Source organism: Bactrocera oleae, chromosome 2 (genome assembly GCF_042242935.1).
Source record: "Bactrocera oleae isolate idBacOlea1 chromosome 2, idBacOlea1, whole genome shotgun sequence".
Classification (NCBI taxonomy): domain Eukaryota; kingdom Metazoa; phylum Arthropoda; class Insecta; order Diptera; family Tephritidae; genus Bactrocera; species Bactrocera oleae.
The window spans coordinates 70,441,004-70,461,780 of record NC_091536.1 but is presented as its reverse complement, the minus strand read 5'-3'; the positions used below and the strand labels follow the sequence as shown (position 1 = coordinate 70,461,780).

Below are 20,777 nucleotides of genomic sequence, written 5' to 3'. Positions count from 1 at the left end.
TGTGCGAATCTATGTAAGAAAAAAAAAAAATAAATAAATAAAAACTAGATTTTTTGAACTAATAAATAATGAAACATAAATAGAAATAAATCACAGGTTAGAAAATTATACGAACTTTGCACTCTTTTAAGAAGTTCTTTAAAACTTCAATGAATTGTTATAAATCAAATTAATATATACATACATATAGACATATATAATATGAAATTATGATAAATAGTAAATTTAATAAATTAAAAGTGGAAAAATAAATAAAGAATAAAATAATTTATTAGAACAAATGTAAAACCTTTTAAAAACAGTAAACAAATTGCTTTTTCCTTATGAGGATTTTTTTCAAACGTTACATTCGACAAATTACCTGACGGTAGTGAAGCACTACTATTCTCATACTGTGAGAACCAAAAATGTGAGTACAAAATGGTAAAAATCTGTATAGGCATATATACCTTAGAATGTTAGAAATAAATATTATAATAGTTTCAATTTCTTAATTTCTTTAGAGTCCGTTTTAGAGATATGTATATACTTTGGTATTTCTATGTTATACCTTCTCAATCTTTGGCTCACGACGTGTCTTGGTATGCTAGAAGTTTATATATTTCCAAAAACGATTCCCCATAAGAGGTATTCGTATCACACAGCAATATCAATGAAGAAAATGTAATATTACAATTTTTCAATCCATAAGAAAAATTTAATTTAATTTTATTCGCAAAAGAAAGAAAATTGCGGGAATAAATCGACATTTAATTTTAATTCTTTTATGTTTTTATGGGACAAATTAACCTCACAAATTGGTACTGTGATAGCCCTTCACTTCTTTCCTTATTGTTTTTTTCGTTTGTTCATATTGCAGGCGCGAACTTCGAAAACATTTCTCTCATTCCTCTAGATCATTTAACAATATCACAGTGGAGAGTAGTTTGTTGGAAGAATAAGTGTATGAACATATTGCTTATAAAATAATTCAATAGCAAGTATATTTGACTAAAACTTCTCCACTGGAAGAGGGTCATATGTAATTTAAAACACCCAAAATTTCGTTAAGCCTTTCCAAGTTAACTAAAATATGTTGGCACTCTTGGATTTGCCTTTTCTCTGCACGTTATCTTTGGGCGCTGTTCTCTTGTCAAAAATTGACATGTAAAAGCAGCAACTAAATTAGCGAGTTGTATTACAAGAGACTAGGCGGACCTTTCATAAAAGTGGTATAATCATTTTCTTCAATTTAGCGTAGAATGAAGTATTTCGCCACATACAATCTATGCCAAATTTCGTAAAGATATCTTGTAAAATAAAGAAGTTTTCTATACTAGGACTTGATTTTGATCTAATTCGATGTTAGTGGTTACGGAAAATTAGCAGCTTCTTGGGTACGTGTATGAAATTTCAGATCGATATCTCAAAAATTGAGACAAACAGACAGATGGACATCGCTACGTCACGCTCATCATTTATAGAGTCCTCGACATTTCCTTCTGAGTGTTACAAACTTCGTGTCAAACTTAAAATACCCTAAAAATGGTTGCTAAAACAAAATCTCAGATCTTGGAACACCAACAATACAAAGCATACCACGAAATTACCTTGCGGTAGTATTGATTATAGAGCAAATCGAACTTAGAAGCTTAAAACTTTGCAAACATACCTTTTGAATGCATAATGGTCGAAAATATATATGCTCAAAAGGTTTAACTACTATCATAATAATTATAATAATAATTCTTTCCCTTTTTTACAAATTTTCATAAATATGTGAATCGATTACATTCGATTTCAACCTCATTGATGACAATTCTCCGCTAACTATAATGAGTGTATTGGGTCACCCGTAAACAACTATTCAAATACATATACAAACAAAACAACTGCCAAGTTCAAGGCAGTGGTTCCCAAACTTACAACGACTGTGCACCTAGCCATATACATATGTATTTATGTACATATGCAGCTGCATGAATGCATCGTTTGAACCGAAACCGCAATTCAACGTTCAATGCAATGGAGCCGAATAATTATAGCGTTCGCTAATAAAATGGACTATTTGAAAGTAGTCACTGAGCTGGCACAAGAGTGCACTATGTCGTATAAATATCGCTGTATCGGCGCAGTGAAGTTCTCAGTGACGGTTGACGTGACGGTGCGTACATAAAATATAGCAAAATCGAACTTGCGGGTCAAATAAACTCAGTGCGAAAATATTTGTGAAAATATAGAGGATAATATTAGAGGAAGTGTATGAAACAATAAAAAAAATTTATATACAAATTTTAAAAAAATGTCCTTTAAGTCAAATGTATTGTGGTGTGCACTACTACTCTGCGTGATATGGTTCACAAGTGCTAAAGGAGGGTCTTTCCAGTTAAATTTGCATAAAAATCACAAATTTAGTGCCGGAATTGATGGGTCCAATGAAGAAGTAAACAATGAGCGCATTATGTGGGTGCAGGAGATGAAGCAACTGCGGCAGCACATCAAGCACTGCGTTCAGGTGAGAATAAAAAGTACGAAAACAAGTGAAGAGTAGTTTTAATGCTTATAAAAAAAAAAAAAACAGCAAACCAGCGACTCTATGTGGAACTGCTTTAAAACGAGTAGTGTACGTGTTTTCGATGACATCCTGTCCTCCAATATTATATCCCTGTGGCCCGGAGTTCGCCTGGTGCGCGCGCTCACAACGCTGAATGTAACGAACGAAATGTAAATTAAATTTAAAATATCGCACACGAAAAGTTTCATATACTAATATACTGATTTACTTTAGTGAGGCGAAAGGCCTCAGCGAGTATTATGAGCGCAAGGATCTACAACATCTCACCTGGTTCGATCAACTCGCCATGCGGCTGGCACAAACGTTGAGCACACATTTTTTGCAAGTGAACTTGCAGGAGCTAACCGACGCTTATATTGGAGCTTTAGAAAAGAATGGTCAGTTGAAATTTAAGTGAAACTTAAATTGTGTTTATTATTGGTCTGTGTTTTATGTGTATTTGTACATAGCAAATAATAAGAAGTTGGTTGCCGATGAACTGGGCACCGCCCGCCATCGTCGCCAACGCTACAATATGATGATAACGATGATGTTCGGTGTCACCGCTTTAGGTGCTGTGCTTGTACCCATGGGCTTTCAGATGCTCTCCATTGTGAGCGGTAAAGCTTTGCTTTTGGCGAAAATGGCGCTGCTATTAGCTTCCATCAATGGCCTCAAGAAGGTGAAACGAATGTTTTGAATTTTATTTTCCAAAATTTTCTTTAGAGCAAAATATCTTTAATTTGATTATTAATTTTCCTTCGATTAAGAAATAAAATTAATAAAAATTTGATTGGTAGCTTTCTCATCCTTCCAATTCATTGCCACAGGTCGCCAATAGCGGCATACATTACGGTCTCTACCATGTGCCGGGCGAACATTACGGCTATTACGATCGCGGCGATGCTCCACATCATCCGAGACAAGTGGCAAGTTTTGCTATAGCCCCACCAGTTACCGAGGAACTGGGCTTAAAGAAATAATAAAAACATTGCAAGTTTTTTAGAATTGATTAGATAATTTTATAAAATTAAGTAAATAAGTATAAATGTAAATTAGTTTTTTAATGAATTCATTTCACAAAATATATAGTAGGAGTATAATAGCATAAGTTTTTGTGACTTAGAATAAAAATATTAAAAAATAAACACTAGAAAATTATTTATTTTAAATTATACAAATTAGATACATACATACATATATAATCATTCTCTTTATCGCGCCAAGCCGGCCAGGTTTGGGATTGACAATTATTCGTTATGCGCAAAAGTTCTTCCTAGAGCACATTTTGGTTTGAAGTATTTTCGTCGAAACTTTGATCATTCGACACCGATCATACTTCGATTACTCCTTTAAATAACTGATCTAAGAACTCAAAGTGCCTTAAAAAAAGCCAATTGGCCGCTTACCAGGTTTTAAAAGGTTTTTGTATTGGCAATTTTTTTTCCGAACACGTGGATTCAGAGAAGATCGAACTGATCTAAATTCTCAAAGAAAATAATCTTACAAAGAAAGCCAATTGGTATCTTACCAGTTTTTTCGATTATAGTAATGCGGTTAAATCTCTTACAATTACTTACTTACTAAACTTTTTCTCCGAAAACGTGGTTCTAGAGAAAGCGTGATTGAAATTTGCACTCATATCTAAGCTACAAAGCTGAGTCTCTGAAATAAGAAAAAGTTACATGAATAACTCTTCGTTCTATTTAACTACGGTAAACAGCTTTAAAATACAAGAGTAATAATATTAACTGTGGTAATATCGAAGCACTTAGGTGCTATAATCCAAAGTTTTAAAAGCTTTCGAACTATTCTCAGCGAGTAGAAGTTCATAGAAAAGCACTGTAGTGAGCAATAATGGTGGAGCTTTTATGAGCTTTCTCTGAAAGCCGGTAGAAATATGCTTACTAACGCTAAGGAGTAAGAAAAAAAATAAATAAAATATAAAAAATGTATTTCTTTAATTTTAATTATTTTTTGTTATTCGCCATTCTCGTATTAGTATTCAACCTGTGGCAATATTATAATATTCCTTTTTTATGAATTTACAAACATTCTCGCATATTTGAATATCCATATACACGCAAACATACATGCAAGCATAAATGCCGCTTCGGCAACAAGTGTTGTATACGTTATCCAAATAACTGTTATGAAAACTCCGCAAAACAGTTAAGTGCACACATATGCATACAAAGTTATGTCGTTAAAGCGGACAACACCGCATACTTCGGCAACAGCATCGGCTTTGCATACTTCCCGATGGCGCTATAAAAGGATATGTCGCGCTGATAACGTATTCATTGTACGGACGGTTAGCAAAGTTAACGGTTGTCGTCAAAAGTTAGCCAACTCAACAGTGACTTTCCAGCAATCGCGTATTGTAACGGTTTTTCGTTTGAAAAAATATCTCAGAAATCATTTGTTTGAAAATAGTGAAGTGACAGTAATTTTATTTGGAAACAAAAAATCGCCGGTAAATCATTGAAAAACAGTACGCTCTTCTCTTGGGGTTCTTTTAAATTTTTTATAATTTCAGTTAATTTTATTTAATAAAATATACATTATGGTGTAGGCTGTGTGCTTGCCTGCCGACTGGCATACATGTGCCAACTCAGTTTTTATTTCGGTGTCAGTTTTCACTAAACCGCCTCGCCTCGGCAACACTAACTTCCTTCATATTTCCTTCTTTAGGCATTCGCTCGTATTACATTGCTTTCATTTTTGAACTTTTTCTCCACATTCTACCTCCAGCCGTTGCAATCAGCTACCAAGCACTTAAAAGTTGTAACAGTTTAGAAACCTAACACGTTTCTTAACGCCCGCCACTGCAGCGCTTGTCCCGCTTTTAAGCACCGGACGCACCAGAGTCACCCACGCAAGGGTACTCAAAACCCCATAAGAGCAACGAGTAAGTGAAGTGCCGCGCTCAGTGAGTTATAATGGTCGAATTTTGTATGTAAAAAATATAATAATTTTCCACTCTCCTCAGTCCTGCTGATTTTCCATAACTCAATTTATACGCTTTTAACACGTCGTAACAATAAACGCTGATTGCCGCCGTGCATCTTTATTATTTTTTTTTTGCTCGTCCTTACGTATTCTCAATCGCCCTTTCGCCGTGAACAAGAAAATGAAGGCGACCGTCTTCCTGTCACTCTCTCTGATTGTGCTCAGCGCTAAGGTAAGTAATAAATAAGTGCGGTTGTGAAAGGCTTTATGAGTAGAGTACATCAGTTGGTCATTTTCCTGTTTGTTATTTATGGTTTTACGAAATTTAATTAATATTTGTGATAAAACAGCTCTTTAAAATAGCTAATTTCGTGTCACACTTTAGCAAATGATATGCAATATAAAATGAATATCCATGAAGTTGCTACGAAACATAGATTTGTCACATTTCTGTCGTTCGTACTTCGTTTACAATTTTTTAATCATATATACTGAGAGCTCTGAATATTTATATTATATTAGATTTGAATTATATTGAATTAGCTACGAAAATGGTGCGATTTGACTTCACCGGCATCGCACCACTATAGCATACAAACTTAACGATCAAAATCATGCCCTTGTACGACTTTTTTATTTAAGGAGATATCTTCACAAAATTTGGCAAAGATTATTGTCCAAAAAATTGTTCAGATCGGACTACTATAGCATATAGCTGCCACAAATACTGACATCAAGAGATATAAAAATACTGTGATGGAGTAAGTATGCATGCTGGATAAATAATGGGTTTAAAGATATTTTAGTTTGAAGTAAATATATTATTGGGTAGATTTTTCCAACTATGATAAAATAAATTTCGCAATTAAGATTCATACTTCGGGCATTCGAATTCGGTTTGAGACATATTTTTATAATTTTAATAAGTTGCAAATAAAATATGTATTTCTTTTAATATTTATTGCTGTTACTCCTGAAAGGGGTATATGGCCACATTGGGTAATCCCTATCCTAAGCTGGGGCTGCCAGCTGGCCTCCAGACCGAATATAATACACGGTATATATGTACGAGGCCGAGAAGATGTTGATGACGATGAACATCCTGGAGGTGCGACCACGTCAACAAGCAAAGAAAACATAGAATCAATGAGAAAAATTGGCAATCGGCTCATGCCATTCAATTTTCTCGAATGTTTTGGGCATAAAACGTGTGGCAGCGAAGTTTGTTCCGAAATTGCTAAATTTTGAGCAAAAGCAATGTCGAATTAGTATCGCTCAGGAGTTGTTGGATGACGTCAACAACGACTCGGGTTTGCTTAAACGGCTCATTTTGGCTCCATGTGACATTTTTCTATTCCCAAAACTGAAGAAACCAATGAAATGCGTTTTATCACAATTGCTGAGATCAAGTCTTAATCGAAGAAAGAGCTGATGGCCATACCGAAAGGCGCACTTCAGAAGTTCTTCGAGGATTGTAGAAAAAGCATTTTCACAAATGTATTAAATCCGAGGTGGATTATTTTGTAGGGGACAAAGTACTAAGTACTTTTAAAAAAAAGTTCAAAATTCACTTTTTCCTTTGAACACACCTCGTATACGAGTATCGCCTTAAGAAACAATCGCTAAAATCAACTTAAAGTACAACTGGGTTGTGGGTGCAAGTTTTCAGAACAACAAATTAATATTATTACTATTTTCAATTGTAAAAATGGTATACAAAATTTCTCAAAACGAAATATATTTGTTACCACAAATCTTTATATATATAAATTTTCTGCACGTGTGTTTGTATTTGAAGTTCTTCTAAACGGCTTGACCGATTCTGATGAAAATTTTTGTGTGCATTCATGGGGGTTTGAGAATGGTTTAGATTCACAATTCGATTAACTAGATAACGCTTTAATAATGAATTTATTTATTTATTGTTGTTCACGTTAGAACGTTTTAAATAGAATTCCCACAGACTGCGCTGCAGTCGTGTCAGGTATTCAAAAGTATATTTGAGTATGGTAGATGACGCAGATATCAGATTCTAAGATAGCATAAGTATAGTTTAAACTATGAAGACTATAGACATGTGTATGGTGTAGTTTGGCTGAACACATACTTTTTGGTATATCCATTCTTTCTTCTTACGGATATTTCTTAAAACTATTTATTTTGAAATTTCTTACTGTTTTGAAGTATATATTTTATATAATTCTTCATAAAATTTTTCAAACCTACATAATTATCCTAACACGTCTGTCGGGTCCGCTAGTTGCTATATATTTTCCTCACAAAAAAATAAAAAAACTTTTGAGTATTGAAGCTCTTTACCATATATGAAAAGCATTAGGTACATTAATTGACAGACTTACACTTAAAATAAATGTTTGACCGAGCTACTTCTCGCAGCTGAGGGATATGTTTTTATGATATCTGACACCAGAAGAAACCTGCATGTAAGAAATACTGTGAAATGTTAACAACACCTGTCGAGATAAACTCAACAAAGAATTTGAATTCCGTAATTTCAGATTTGAACCCACAAATCACTCCAACAATTTGCTTGTAAGAGAGCTATGTTTGTTAAAGAACTCACAAAAATAAATGAGTATGTCTCAAACTTAATGACAACACTTATTTGCAAGACCTCTTCAGAATTCTGCCAGTTCTGTGCCACAAGGCAATAATTTCACCTTACATTAGATCATACAGCCGGATACACTGGTATGGATAAAAGCACCACATTAGTCACAAGTCTTCACAATTGTGTTCTTAAAGCACGAACATTCATGACAGTTCGTCGCAGCATTGCGGCTAAATTTAACATAAATCGCACACAAGAGGCCTGCTTGTCTACGAGTTTCTCAAATGTATGGTACTAGTTGCTATCATCCGCTGAGCGGGCGTTAAGTGGAGTTAAAGCGGGCGGAAGCGGATGACGGACAAGTGTCATTAGGAATGCAACAAATCAAATGTCACCTTCGGTGCATATCAAATACGATTTCTGCCGCAGTGTTGGGTCGCCCTGATGCAGCAGCCAAAGTGAGACCCTTGCAGTTGATGACAGCCAGTCAGCAAACGCTGTTAGTTAGTATGCATAGCTGCTTCCGCTCATGTTTGCTCTGTGCCGGTGTAAAGATTTGCTGTAACAACAACAAGTGTGGCAAATGTGACAAATTGACAGACTAAAGTGTGGACATACACACACATAGCAAGTATGCAAGTTTTTGTATGTAATACTTAAACACCGTTAAATTAGTGCTATGCATTTTAACTACATTAGCTTGGTGAGTGCACGAGCTTACACTATTTATATTTCAGCTTCCACGCATCAATGAACTTTGAATTATTGACTTGGATTTTCCACGAAGGAAATTAAAATCAGAAACCATGACGAAATGTCAGCCAAATACGTAGCTTGAGCGAGCAACGCTTTGTGCCACACGCATATATATATTTGTATGGCTGTTCTTCTGTACAGATTCTCATTTGAAACAATCAGACGGTAGTCAAGTGTGACTCTGCCTACAATAACTTTCCTCGCACTAACAAAAGTTAAATTGACATGCACACATGTGCTATATACACACACATACATACATACATACACAAACATATATGCATACATAAGTATATGCTTTCTAGCGCTAATATGTATGCTTTGCGCAACCTTTGCAGAAACTCATTCATCCAGCACCTCCACCGTTTATCATCTTTCTAATATTATATTATCTCGCACGCCCACACCCACACTCACCTCCACACCCACACTCCATGAAATAATCAAAGAAAATTTCGTGTCGACACCAAAAAAATACTTTCCCCACAAAATGCTATAGTTTGTAGTTATTTGTTTGTTAGAAATTTTCACCGGAAATTAATTGACGTTCTCATGGATTCAACGCTTGTAGTGCTCCGCTAATACGATCAATTCAATTTCATCTAACGCTGCTTAGAAGCCACCGCACTTGAAATGCTTGCAACAAGTCAGTGAGAACTTAGAAGAAGTTTTCGCTTTTTATAAGTGAATTGTCAACTTATGTCATTATATTAATAGCAGCTCCGAGTGTTTTTGTGAAAACTTTGTACTAACATATGTATGTATATACTATATAACTTCATATAACACGTTTTAGCTCCCTTTCTTAGCAAGACTTTGATTGTGCTTGAAATTAAAAACAATGAAGGTTTTCGTTAGTGATTTTCCGCTTTTGCCAACTTAGTTGACCTCTCTTATTCTTCTGTAAACTGATTTCCAGAAAAACAGTAAAATGATAATTCTAGTACCGCTTTTTACGCATAATTAGTTCAGTTGAGATCATGAAAATTTCTGTAGAGGATTGCATATTATAACTAAAAAAAAGTGATTATTGCGGTTGCAACGGCAATGTAAACCCTGTTTAAGGGTAAGGAAAAAGTAGTTGCTATTTACGCCAGCAAAGTGAAGTTTCACAAAACTGGCTGTTACGGCCGTCATATCGCAAGGCAACTCGTATTCTTTATCTGCGATAATTTGTGAAATAACTTTCTAGATGTTACTCACGGTGAGAGTTTAGGAAGGTTCTAAAAATTCTAATTCATGAAAGTATTCGAGATTTCTTGAAGAGAAGTTCTCCATGGTCTTTGGAAGAAATGGCGCTAACCCAAAAATCATAGGTGACGCGCGGGAGACATCAAGTCTTATGATATATACGACGTTTTTCTTCTTTAATTAACCTTCAACCATAATGGGATTCGGTCTGAAGCATTCCACCTCCAATTTCGCACACCAAGTTTCTTCAGTTCTTCTGCTACTTGGTTACTCCACCGGAGGTGTGGTCTATCTCTATGTCTTTTACCACCGACTCTTGCATCGAAACCAATAAATCACAACATGATCAACAAATCTTACAAAGGAATTTTGTCTCGAACACTCCAACCGCCAAATCATTACATTTGAACAGCGCCGCATAGAAGCAGCGTAACTAAACCTCTGTCGAGAGAGAGCTCTACATTCTAATTGCTTATTGAGTCTGTATGGCAGCGAATCGCAATATTTGAACCTTCGCTGGATCTCCAGGCTGGCATCATTATTACTGTTGTTGGTGGCGCAATTCTCCTTCACATCCTGCTGGTAGCCGGCATACGAGTATATTTCCTCTTAACCGCCAGACCCATTTCGCAACGACCAGGTCTAAGACCGCTCTGATAAGATCCAATAAGGTTGCTAGTAAGTGGTTTCAATCTTTTACACAATTTATTAGCAGGATCTTGTACGCGTTGGCCACCAAACTCAGCTCTGGGTAATTGGCGCAGATCCTAGTGTCATCTTTTTATAAGAGTTTCTTCTACTAGCGCTCCTCGAAAACCGATAAAGGAAATCTTATCATAAAAACTATTATCCTTTCGGATTAGATTTCAAATATTTTTTATAACATCAAAGAGCTCATATGCTACATTTTATATTAAGTAATAATATTGCAAACTTTTCGAAGGATTATGGAAGAATATTGGTTTCATTGTTCTAGGTAGAAGCATTTTGTAGTAACTTTAAATATCACTCGTATAATTGGAAGTGGCAAGAAATTGGCTAGCTTTGAACTACAATTATTGTTGTATATTTTGAAATACGTGCGAGTTTAAAGATAATAAGAAAATATTTGATTATGTGTATACCTTAAATAAGGTTAATATAATATATATATATATATATATAATCATGTAAGACGTGAGCATGAAGTCAATTGAACGCAATGCATGACATGGCTTATTAACCGCAATGGCAGCCTAACAGGTGTAGCTAATTTCCTGTCACAAGTGCAACTAATCACATATTTCATCATGATCTTGGTGTGCTATATGAGTTCAAATGGGCGCTATATAATAGTATGTGACCGTAAAGTAAATATTTATATTTACGTGTACTTGAAGTACTTAAATCATGAAAAAACAGTTGACCCTTGGTAACATATAAAAATGAATTCTGTAAAAGCGCATTAAAAGCGCAACAGAGGTGCATCTGTTGTTAATGTTGATAAGAACATAAAGAGGGTTACCGCTAAAGAGCAATTCAAAAACACATTTTGAGCACAATACTTGAAAACAAGATAACTGTTTACAATGTAAAAATAGGGCGAACATATAGACACATCTTACCTTTACATAAATATAACCAGATGAGTACATAAGCGATAGAAAATAATAATGAAATTATGGAGAAAAACTTAGGGGATTTTATTTTTTTTTTTTTTAACACCTATTTAAACCGTTAATTTTTATAAGTAATAGACATCCACACCGTTGTGCGCCCTTATTTCATTTTATTATACAAATAAAGCCAATTTAATTGTAATCAAACAATCGCATAGACATATAACAGCATGTATTTAAGTAACACATTGCACTGCAGACTTAATTTTTTATTTGAAGTGTCAACGAGATCGACGTCAATTGTTATACTTGCATTGTATATGCATACCCACATACAAGCACGCAGACAAGTTCAATGGTGGCCAACAGTGCGTATGAGTGATGTAGAGCGCCAAGTACAGTATGTAATGCGAGTGGCCCGCCAACAGCAAAGGCTTTATGCAAATATAATTTAGTTGGCTTCAATGAACTTTGAAATGGTAATGCAGCTTCGTATGAAGGGATCACTCGCCATATGGCTTATTCGCAAAAAGAAAAAAAACACAACAACAGAAAAGGTTTCAACTAATTTTAACCGGCAAACTTAAAAAAAGTATTTGCGGTAAAGCTCAATTTCAATTAAACGCAGAGAAGTAAGTGACCGTTCGCTTTGATTTGCGGCGGAAGTTTCAGCGTAAATTTAATTACTTCAACGGAGCACATTTAACACGGAAGTATTTTGATTGTTTTATGCGGTTTGTACAAACTTTCTACGGACACAGACCTGCAAGCATTCATACCATGATTCCTTATTATTTAGGACCAAAAATAAAATGTCCTAAACGTTTAGCTCTTGACAGCATATTCCATAAGAATTACTTTGTTAAAAAAAGGGTTTAATTATATAGTATTATATCAATTTTTTTATAATGTAGCCAAATACTAATCGCCTCGATTTATAAACGGCAAACGAATTGGAAATTGTGGTAGAGATTTCGGCGAGTTCAAATAACTGATTGTTATGGACGCTTGGAGCTCTAATTATATTCTTTTTTACCAACACTTCGTCATTGTTTAGTTTAGTTCATATTCTAAAAAAAGAATCGAAGAATTCAAGAGTATCCCGAATAAAAGCCATTTATTATAGGATACTGACGCCGTAGCTCACTTGGCCCACTTTGACTTTTAACAGCATCACAATGGCTCATTCTGGCTTGCGCTGGCTCACTCGAAACTTTCGAAATAATCGTCATTCATTCGATGCTGGCCGACATTGGTTACTTTTTTGTTAGTTCAGCAGAAATATATGTAGTTTTTGGTCGAATTATTTGTTTTTCATTAATATGAGATTATGTCGGCTTTGAATTTAACCCACAGTCCACCAGGTGGTATCAAACTGACTGAGAGCTCGTATCGTTTCTATGAGGGGCGTTACTAGTGTTAAATCCCTGTATTTGCAGTTATATCTATGAAAATTGTAAAGTCGATGATCTAATCAGATTGAGAACGCGTTGATACTCCGCTTGTCACACGTTCTAGATTTAGATTTGGACTATTGGCATCCGCGGTCTGGGAAAGCGCTTATCAACAAGCAGAAGTTGTGCGGCTGCGTGATGGTTCTGGCTCAAGGTCGAACACAAGAGGTCCTTTGAAGTACTTGATCTTAGTAAGGTTCATCTCGCCGCAACGGTAGGTTCTTTGGCTGGACACTGTCCATTAGGCTCATATGACTTAAGGCTGTATATTTTGTTGGGAGGAAATTTTCAAAGATATATGGAATCAACTAGGCATCTTCTTCTCAAATGTCCAGCTAATTTAAGACTGAGGTTGAAACATCTCGGTGGACACAACTTTGGCGAACATGGCGAAGTGGCTGGTACTGATATTATACATTTTAATAAATATGTGGTAAGCTTAAAACACTTACTCTATCTATAAGGGTCTGTTGATACATATCTAAAAGTTTTGGGACTCACAATAGACCGGCACCCACAGCAGTCGTTACTTTTTGGTGTGAGAAAGAACCCAATATAATATATCCTTGAAAAGATGTTTTTAAAAAATTTTCAGCTTTCGAACAATTGGTTCATGACATCGTAAAGATAATCATTCCAATGAATGTCCGAAGAAGACTGTTACCATAGAAAACATCAATAAATCCATAATTGATTTTGGATGACAATAAAATGAGGTTAGGCGAGATAATCGATACTCTAAAGGTATTAAACGAATGTGGTGGGTGTTTCTCACGGCGTCACAAAAGAAACAATGATGATAGGATTGCATGGATAGGTCATGAAATTAACGTCGACCTTCTTTCTAAATCCGGCTCTTGGCGACTTTTCCTATTTGCAGACCTCAAGAGAATGCTCATTATATAGAGAATTTAGCGTCAATTATGGGGTAATCGCCGCGACTGATACTACCAAAATAGTTTTAATGATCAGAAATAGTTGCAGTGAATCTGGGGATCTGAATCCATGTATTTGTTCGATGTAAAACCTTCATTGTCCGTGACAAACCCTTTTCACAAAGTTTTGCCTTCTGGTAAGACAAAATTTTAATAAGGGTTTCATGCAAGAGCCACCACAAACAATCACCTTCTATTCATTTACTTGAGCATAATAGATTAAGAGTGTATAAACTAAGTGATATATGTATGTATGTGAATTTTTCACACTCTATCGACATATATATATATATATATATATATATATCACCCAGTTATAAATGTAGAGTGTAAAAAATTCAATATGAACAAGTAAGGAAGGGCTAAGTTCGGATGTAACCGAACATTTTATACTCTCGCAAAGTCAAATGGTATACTCGTTTGAGATTTCTTTGTGGATTGACTGATATTTTCGGTAGAAGGTCAACTATAGGCACTGGGGTCCACATATTTAGTACTTAGGGGTTTGAACAGTTTTGGTTCGATTTAGACAATTTTTGGCCGCAAGCTGGCGCACTTCAATTGCATTAATCACGCAAAGTTTTACCCCGATATAATCATTGTTGCTTGATATGCATAGTGGAAAGTGAAAGAATCAGATGGAATTGAAAATGGTGTTATATGGTAAATAGACGTGATTGTAGTCCGATTTCGCCCATTTTCGCACTTTAACATAGAAACAAGAAAAGAACGTTACGCACCGAATTTGGTTGAAATCGGTTAAGCAGATCTCAAGATATGGGTTTTCACCTAAAAGTGGGCTGTGCCACGCCCACTGTCTAATATTGAAGGCGGTTCCTATAAAGCCAATTTATACCATCCCAGAGATAAAATTTAATGTCTCTGGCGTGTTTAGTGCTTGATTTATCGCGCTTTTAGTAGTTTTTAACAGTACCGTTATATGGGGAGTGGGCGGAGTTGCCACCAGATTTCAACTATTTCCACACCGTCAATAGAAGTGCTAAAAACATTTGCTTCTAGTGAATTTTGTTATTATAGCATTAGCGGTTTAGGAGATATGCACATTAAACTTATTAGAGGCGGGACCACGCCCACTTTTTAAAAAAAGTTTTAACTGCAGATGCCTCTCCCTAATGTGATCCTGTGTACCAAATAACAGTCTTGTATCTTATTGCGGAGCTTAGTTATGGCAAGTTATTTGTTTTTGATTAATGGCGTTTTGTGGGCGTGGCAGTGGTCCGATTACGCCCATCTGCAATACCAACCGTCTCACGGTACCAAGAAACATGTCTACCAAGTTTCATAAAGATATCTCAATTTTTACTCAAGTTAGAGCTTGCACGGACGGACGGACGGACAGACAGTCACCCGGATTTCAACTCGTCTCTTCATCCTGATCCTTTATATATATATAACCCTATATCTAACTCGATTAGTTTTAGGTGATACAAACAACCGTTAGGTGAACAAAACTATTATACTCTGTAGCAACAGGTTGCGAGAGTATAAAAATTAAATATGCATTGTAATAAAAACATTAAAGTTTATAAGAAGTTTATTGAATTTCATAAGTATGTGAAAATATGTTATTATAAAAATACACAAACAAGAATAGTGGAATTTTCATTAGAAATTAATTTTAAACTTCTCCGAAATATAACAAAGGAATACGAAAAACATTTTTGAAAATTTATCATATGTGCTCATATTTACTCACGCTTACATATGCATGCATGTTCTCATAACCTCACGAGCAGATTCTTGTGTCAACAAACAGCTGCTCACATACTTAAGTATGCACCAAAACATACAGTTGCTTTTGAACAACATTATTTACCTGCACCTTGTAAAGTATACATACACTCACACACTCATTCTCTTTAACTTTTTTATTTGCTTGCTCGCCAAATCGCCATTTTTACTCATACTCATACTAAGCAAATAAAATATGCATGCTTCGGAGCTCGAAAATATAATATATTGGAGGATTTAATATTAAATATATTACAATACAAATTGCTAACAGAGTACAAGCTGACAAGCACAGTCTTGTGTGTATAAATATCTCTAACTGCGAGTACACGTCATTATGGCCGAAAGTACTCCGCTGACGACAAAGCAACATTTCGATACAGATAGTGGGTACGCAAAGAAAACCATCGGACAAGGTGCTCATGTATCAAACTCATACATATCTACATATTGTGCGGTTCTATGTGGAGGATAAGCCGTAATACGTTCTTGTTATAAGAGTACCTCGCTTATTAGTTTTTTTCGTTGATTATTTAGCATATGTGTGTACACCAACAACTAAGCTGGTTTGATCAAATGTTGACCAATTATGTGCAACAAAATTTAATAATGCGAAATATGGGTTATTGAATTTGTGCTTAGACAAAGTAAATATCAAGTTATTGCTTACAACTAGTAACAAAATTATAGTAATATTTTCGTGACGCAAGATTTGTAAAGGAAATTTAATTTTTGTGCAAACATCATCTAATAAAATGGTTCACAATTCAATTTCTTAAATTTTTAAGGATCAAATATTCTTGGAAAAGCATAAAATTTCCGAACAAAAATTTGTTTAATTAATACGTATAAATTAAAATTTTATATTCCCAAATTAGAATATTCTGGGACAAAAATAGTTTAAGCATAAAAGAATAGGAAATTAAGAAAAAATTTTTTTTAAATATGTTTTTTTATGGTGAACGATCCCTATTTTTTTGGCAAATGGGGCCGTTTTGGCAAGGTAGACTCTATACTTGTTTTGCCTTTCTCCAGGTAGTCTCGTGAACCACAGAAAGCAATTACCGTAGCATTTCGTCCCGATATTACTGTAGTCACCGTAAAGTTCAAGTCCACTATTCCTTTGTCTCTTGTGTATGCTAGGTTAGAATGTAATGCATGAACTCTTTCGGATTGCGCCAGTTGTCTGGAGTGAAAAAACGCTCAGCTGTTTCATGTCTAATATTGTATAGAGGATATAGCCAACGTAGGCTCAGCTATCCCGCGCACCAGCTGCCGTAATGTCACTTAACATAATGCCATTGGCCAATCGTCATGAATATGGGCACATTCTTACACATTCATGAGTTTTCCATCGGTACCTCTTATGGAGGTCCTTTAAATACTCCTCTTTCCGTCGGCGGCTGAAACCATGATGGAACTTGCGAAAGTGAAATGAGTGGCCGTGAATTGAGAACGGCTTCAATTGGAATTAATAATGTTATGAATTCTTCATAATTAAATTTATAGGTTCCAGCTAAATTGCCAATTAATACCTTGAGGAGTGTACTTTTTCAAAATCTCAGGTGGGACTCTTTTAATAAAGACCGCCGAATCTGCCAATATAATAAATATATTTTGTCATGTTATACTCCGTTGTAGCCAGTTTCATCAAAAATCAAAACCAATTTTTGGCGGCCGTCTTTTCATTTTACCTTCCAAAAAGAAGAATCAAATTATCGAGCGATTTTGATCTTTGTTCATTTTTCTAAAATTGGCGGGCACAGCCGTTTCCACAAGCGATCAAAAGTAAACAAAAAGTACGATTATATTTTATACCGTCTATAGTGATTTTTGTCCACCCGAATGACTTTCAAACCCATTTTACTAATCGTATTTGATGGTAAATAATAATTGAAGAAAATTTAAAAAATGGTTTTCAGAAAAACGAGATATATATCGATTTAGAATTATAGTATGCTATTTGAAGTGAGCCACTTAAATAGTTTTTTATTGGAAAATGTAAATTCCATTAACTCTAACTGGTCAGGAGTAGCAAAAATTTTTCAGACAATGTTAATGAAATTACTGAAACGGCCTGTTTTGGTTTTAGAATATTTTGTAGAATATAAGAAAAGTTCTGGGTGCTGATAACTTCCTTCCCTTTCCTATCTAATAAGATATATGCATGATTTTCTTCAGAACCATCTACATTAACCATCAAGATCAAAGTAAAAAACGGGCGAGCGTTTGAAGATACTGAATTTAATGTTATAAAGAAATATCTTATTAGATATCTCACAAAACACCTGACGAGATTTTGTACATACGTATCTCTCTACCATGACTTAAAAATAGAATAGAAGAAACTATTAATAAATTCACAATTACATAAAAATATATTACTTAAATGTAAAACGTAATTTAAAATAGATATCCACATAAACTCTGCTCTACTCCAACTGCTTCGTAATTTATCACTTTCAAGTTATGTTCCATTTCCTTAGTAACATCGACTTTAGGAAATTAAAATGTCCCAATTTCACTTGTATAAAGTTGTGTTGAAATTTGCAAAGCTCCAACAGGTGTGCATTTTCCGTATATTTTACATTTGGTTTGTTGACTTTACGCTGTTAGCTTTTTCGGATTTAATTAATATAGATTCAAGATAAACTCATTACACACACACAAATGAAAAATTTGAATTATGCTTTTCCTAAAATGGCAAACAAGATTCTATTTTCGTTATGACTTAAAAAGCATTTTACTTTAAAATATGCTAATGCTTAGATACTTAACTGTATTATTAGCAACGTTGTCAAGTACATGTAGTACTAAGCTGTTTTAACTAAGCGGGTAAATATGTATAACTGTATATACTTTGAACTTAACAAGTTGTTGAGGATTGTAAAAATAACAAAAATACTTTTTTCCAAACAAAAAAAAACAGCATGAACTTTTGTTAACTTTCATAGTATTTCTAATTTTAAATAGACAGGTAGTTTTATTAGTCAACTTTAAGATAACTCATATTAAAAGACTACTTACAATGTTCCAAATGCCATGTTATTCTTAAATCACTTATGCAATTAATTTATTGTACTTTTAAGGCAATCTAGGAAGGCAACCATGAACAGCACTAGATTATTAAACTCCCAATCTACTTATTCATATTAGTTTGGTATAATTCCAAAATCTCTAAAGCAAATAAATTTAGTTTTGTCATTTAATTGCTATATTATGCTCGATTAATTGTTTTCCATAGGCGTTCGTGTTTACCAATATTGTAGACCGTTGGACAATCAAGAAAATTAAATTGCATATACAATGTGGCCTAAGGTGAAGACGTAAATTGCTGTGTAGCAGATTCCTATGTTAGAATGATTATATATTGCATTAGAATTCCAATGCATATTGTAGACCGTAGACAAATATATGTATATATAGTTTTGTATGTTTACATCATACATCCGGAATTTCCTTTTTGCACCAATATGTATTTGTGTGTATATTTACCACTTTGCATACGCCATTGCGCCTAAATATATGCAAAATATGAAGGGATTTCGGCAATCAAAACAGCAACAGTCGTATTGCCATCATCAGATTGTCATTAGCTTTATCTGCCAAGGGAAATCATCATCATTGTAAACAAGCTATATTCAATACGTCAGCTGTCAGTGAATGTCATACAATGATTTGTAAATAACAAACTTGGAAACATTAAAAATTTGTTGAGTTATAGTGTCGTTAAAAATAGCGGATAATGAAGCAAATAAATTTCAAATTTATTATGAAACGGCAAAAAGGTTATTTTGAATGTTTGAAAAAATCGTTTTAATAAAATATAGCAAGTATGTGATTCTCAAGCATTGAAATATTAATATAAGAATTATAGAGGTATTATGGACAAGAATTTTTATTATGTCGATAATTTAGATATATTATCTCACTAAAACCAAACCGGCCTCGTCAATATTTTTTTCAATACGGTCTTTACTTTATCTCAGGTTCTAATTAATAGATTTACTTGAGATTGATAATGAGAACAAACCGTCTAATTTTTACTCTTGCAACATGTTACTACAAAGTATAATATAATAGTTTTTTTCACCTAACGGTTGTTTATATCACCTAAAACTAATCGAAATAAATATAGGGTTTTATATATATTAAAAATCAGGATGACAAGACGTGTTGAAATCCGATGACTACCTGTCCGTCCGTTTGTACCTTGGCGCCCAAGCAGTGTTGGTATTGCTGGACGGACGATTGATGGACGAAATCTGTCCATTGTCATGCCCACAAAACGCCATTAATCCAAAACATATAAAGTACTATAAATAAGTTTCAAATTAAACAATTCAAAACTGTAATTTGTTGCAGCTGTATTATAATTGTTTATAAACCAATTTAAAAAAAGTGGGTTATATCCCGCGCTTTAATAGATTTAATCTATTGTACATATCTCCCAAACCATCTAAGCTAAATCAACGAAACTTACTCAGAGTAAATCATTTTAGTATCTTCTTTGGCAGTGTAAAAATGGTTGACATCGGGTTAGAACCCCGCTCACTTCCCATATAACGATTATGTTAAAAACTACTAAAGGTGGCATAACTCAGTAAATAAAAGAACCAGGGATACAAAATCATGCACCCGAGATGATGCAAAAAAGCCTTTCAAGAGTGCATATCAAAATCGGACAATAAAACCCATATCTCGGATCTACTAGATTAATTTCAACCAAATTTAATAAATAACATTATTTTGATATTTCCATGTCACAGTGTGAAAATGGGAAAAATCTGAGAAAAATCACGCCAACTTTCCATATAGCAAAATTTAAAATTCCATCTGAGTTTTTCACTTTCCAGTAAACAAATCAAACACCAAAGAATACATCGAGATAAAAATTTTGGACGAATGGTGCCTTTAAGATGTGCCACCTAATAACCAAGAATTATCAAAAAGTTGCTACAAAAAAAAAAATTATATAAAATAATTTTTGTTATCTTTTATTAAATTTTTTTCTTTATTTATTTTATAGGTTAT

The 20,777-nt window shown here is 34.4% G+C and overlaps 2 protein-coding genes across 7 annotated transcripts in view; both read left to right on the top strand.

The window, feature by feature from the left end:
• Positions 1-2,106: 2,106 nt before the first annotated feature.
• Osi23 (DUF1676 domain-containing protein Osi23) lies at positions 2,107-3,625 on the top strand. Of its 2 annotated transcripts, none has more exons than XM_036368225.2 (5): positions 2,107-2,494; positions 2,561-2,703; positions 2,768-2,931; positions 3,004-3,215; positions 3,364-3,625. In XM_036368225.2, exons 1-5 carry the CDS (start codon positions 2,282-2,284, stop codon positions 3,514-3,516), a joined length of 885 nt encoding a protein of 294 aa, XP_036224118.1. In that variant the 5' UTR covers positions 2,107-2,281; the 3' UTR covers positions 3,517-3,625. The 2 variants fall into 2 exon arrangements, with proteins under 2 accessions (XP_036224118.1, XP_014098908.1); XM_014243433.3 differs by having other exon boundaries at positions 3,334-3,625.
• Positions 3,626-4,847: 1,222 nt separating this feature from the next.
• LOC106623823 (corticotropin-releasing factor-binding protein) overlaps positions 4,848-20,777 on the top strand; it is a 29,153-nt gene continuing 13,223 nt past the window's right edge. The window contains exons 1-3 of one of the 5 annotated variants that reach the window (XM_036368205.2): positions 4,848-5,009; positions 5,288-5,444; positions 5,526-5,717. In XM_036368205.2, coding sequence (XP_036224098.2) covers positions 5,667-5,717 — 51 coding nt within the window. In that variant the 5' untranslated portion in view covers positions 4,848-5,009; positions 5,288-5,444; positions 5,526-5,666. Of the gene's footprint in view, positions 5,028-5,227; positions 5,466-5,525; positions 5,718-20,777 lie in introns of all 5 variants that reach the window. The other 4 variants (XM_036368210.2, XM_036368204.2, XM_036368208.2 and 1 more) reach the window with 4 other exon arrangements.

Bases quoted from the DNA above. Each gene is read 5' to 3' on its own strand.
- Osi23 (XM_014243433.3), top strand. From the start codon at position 2,282: ATGTCCTTTAAGTCAAATGTATTGTGGTGTGCACTACTACTCTGCGTG. The intron at 2,704-2,767 runs GTAAATTAAATT...GATTTACTTTAG, and splicing joins CTGAATGTAACGAACGAAAT to TGAGGCGAAAGGCCTCAGCG. The intron at 2,932-3,003 runs GTCAGTTGAAAT...ATTTGTACATAG, and splicing joins TGGAGCTTTAGAAAAGAATG to CAAATAATAAGAAGTTGGTT.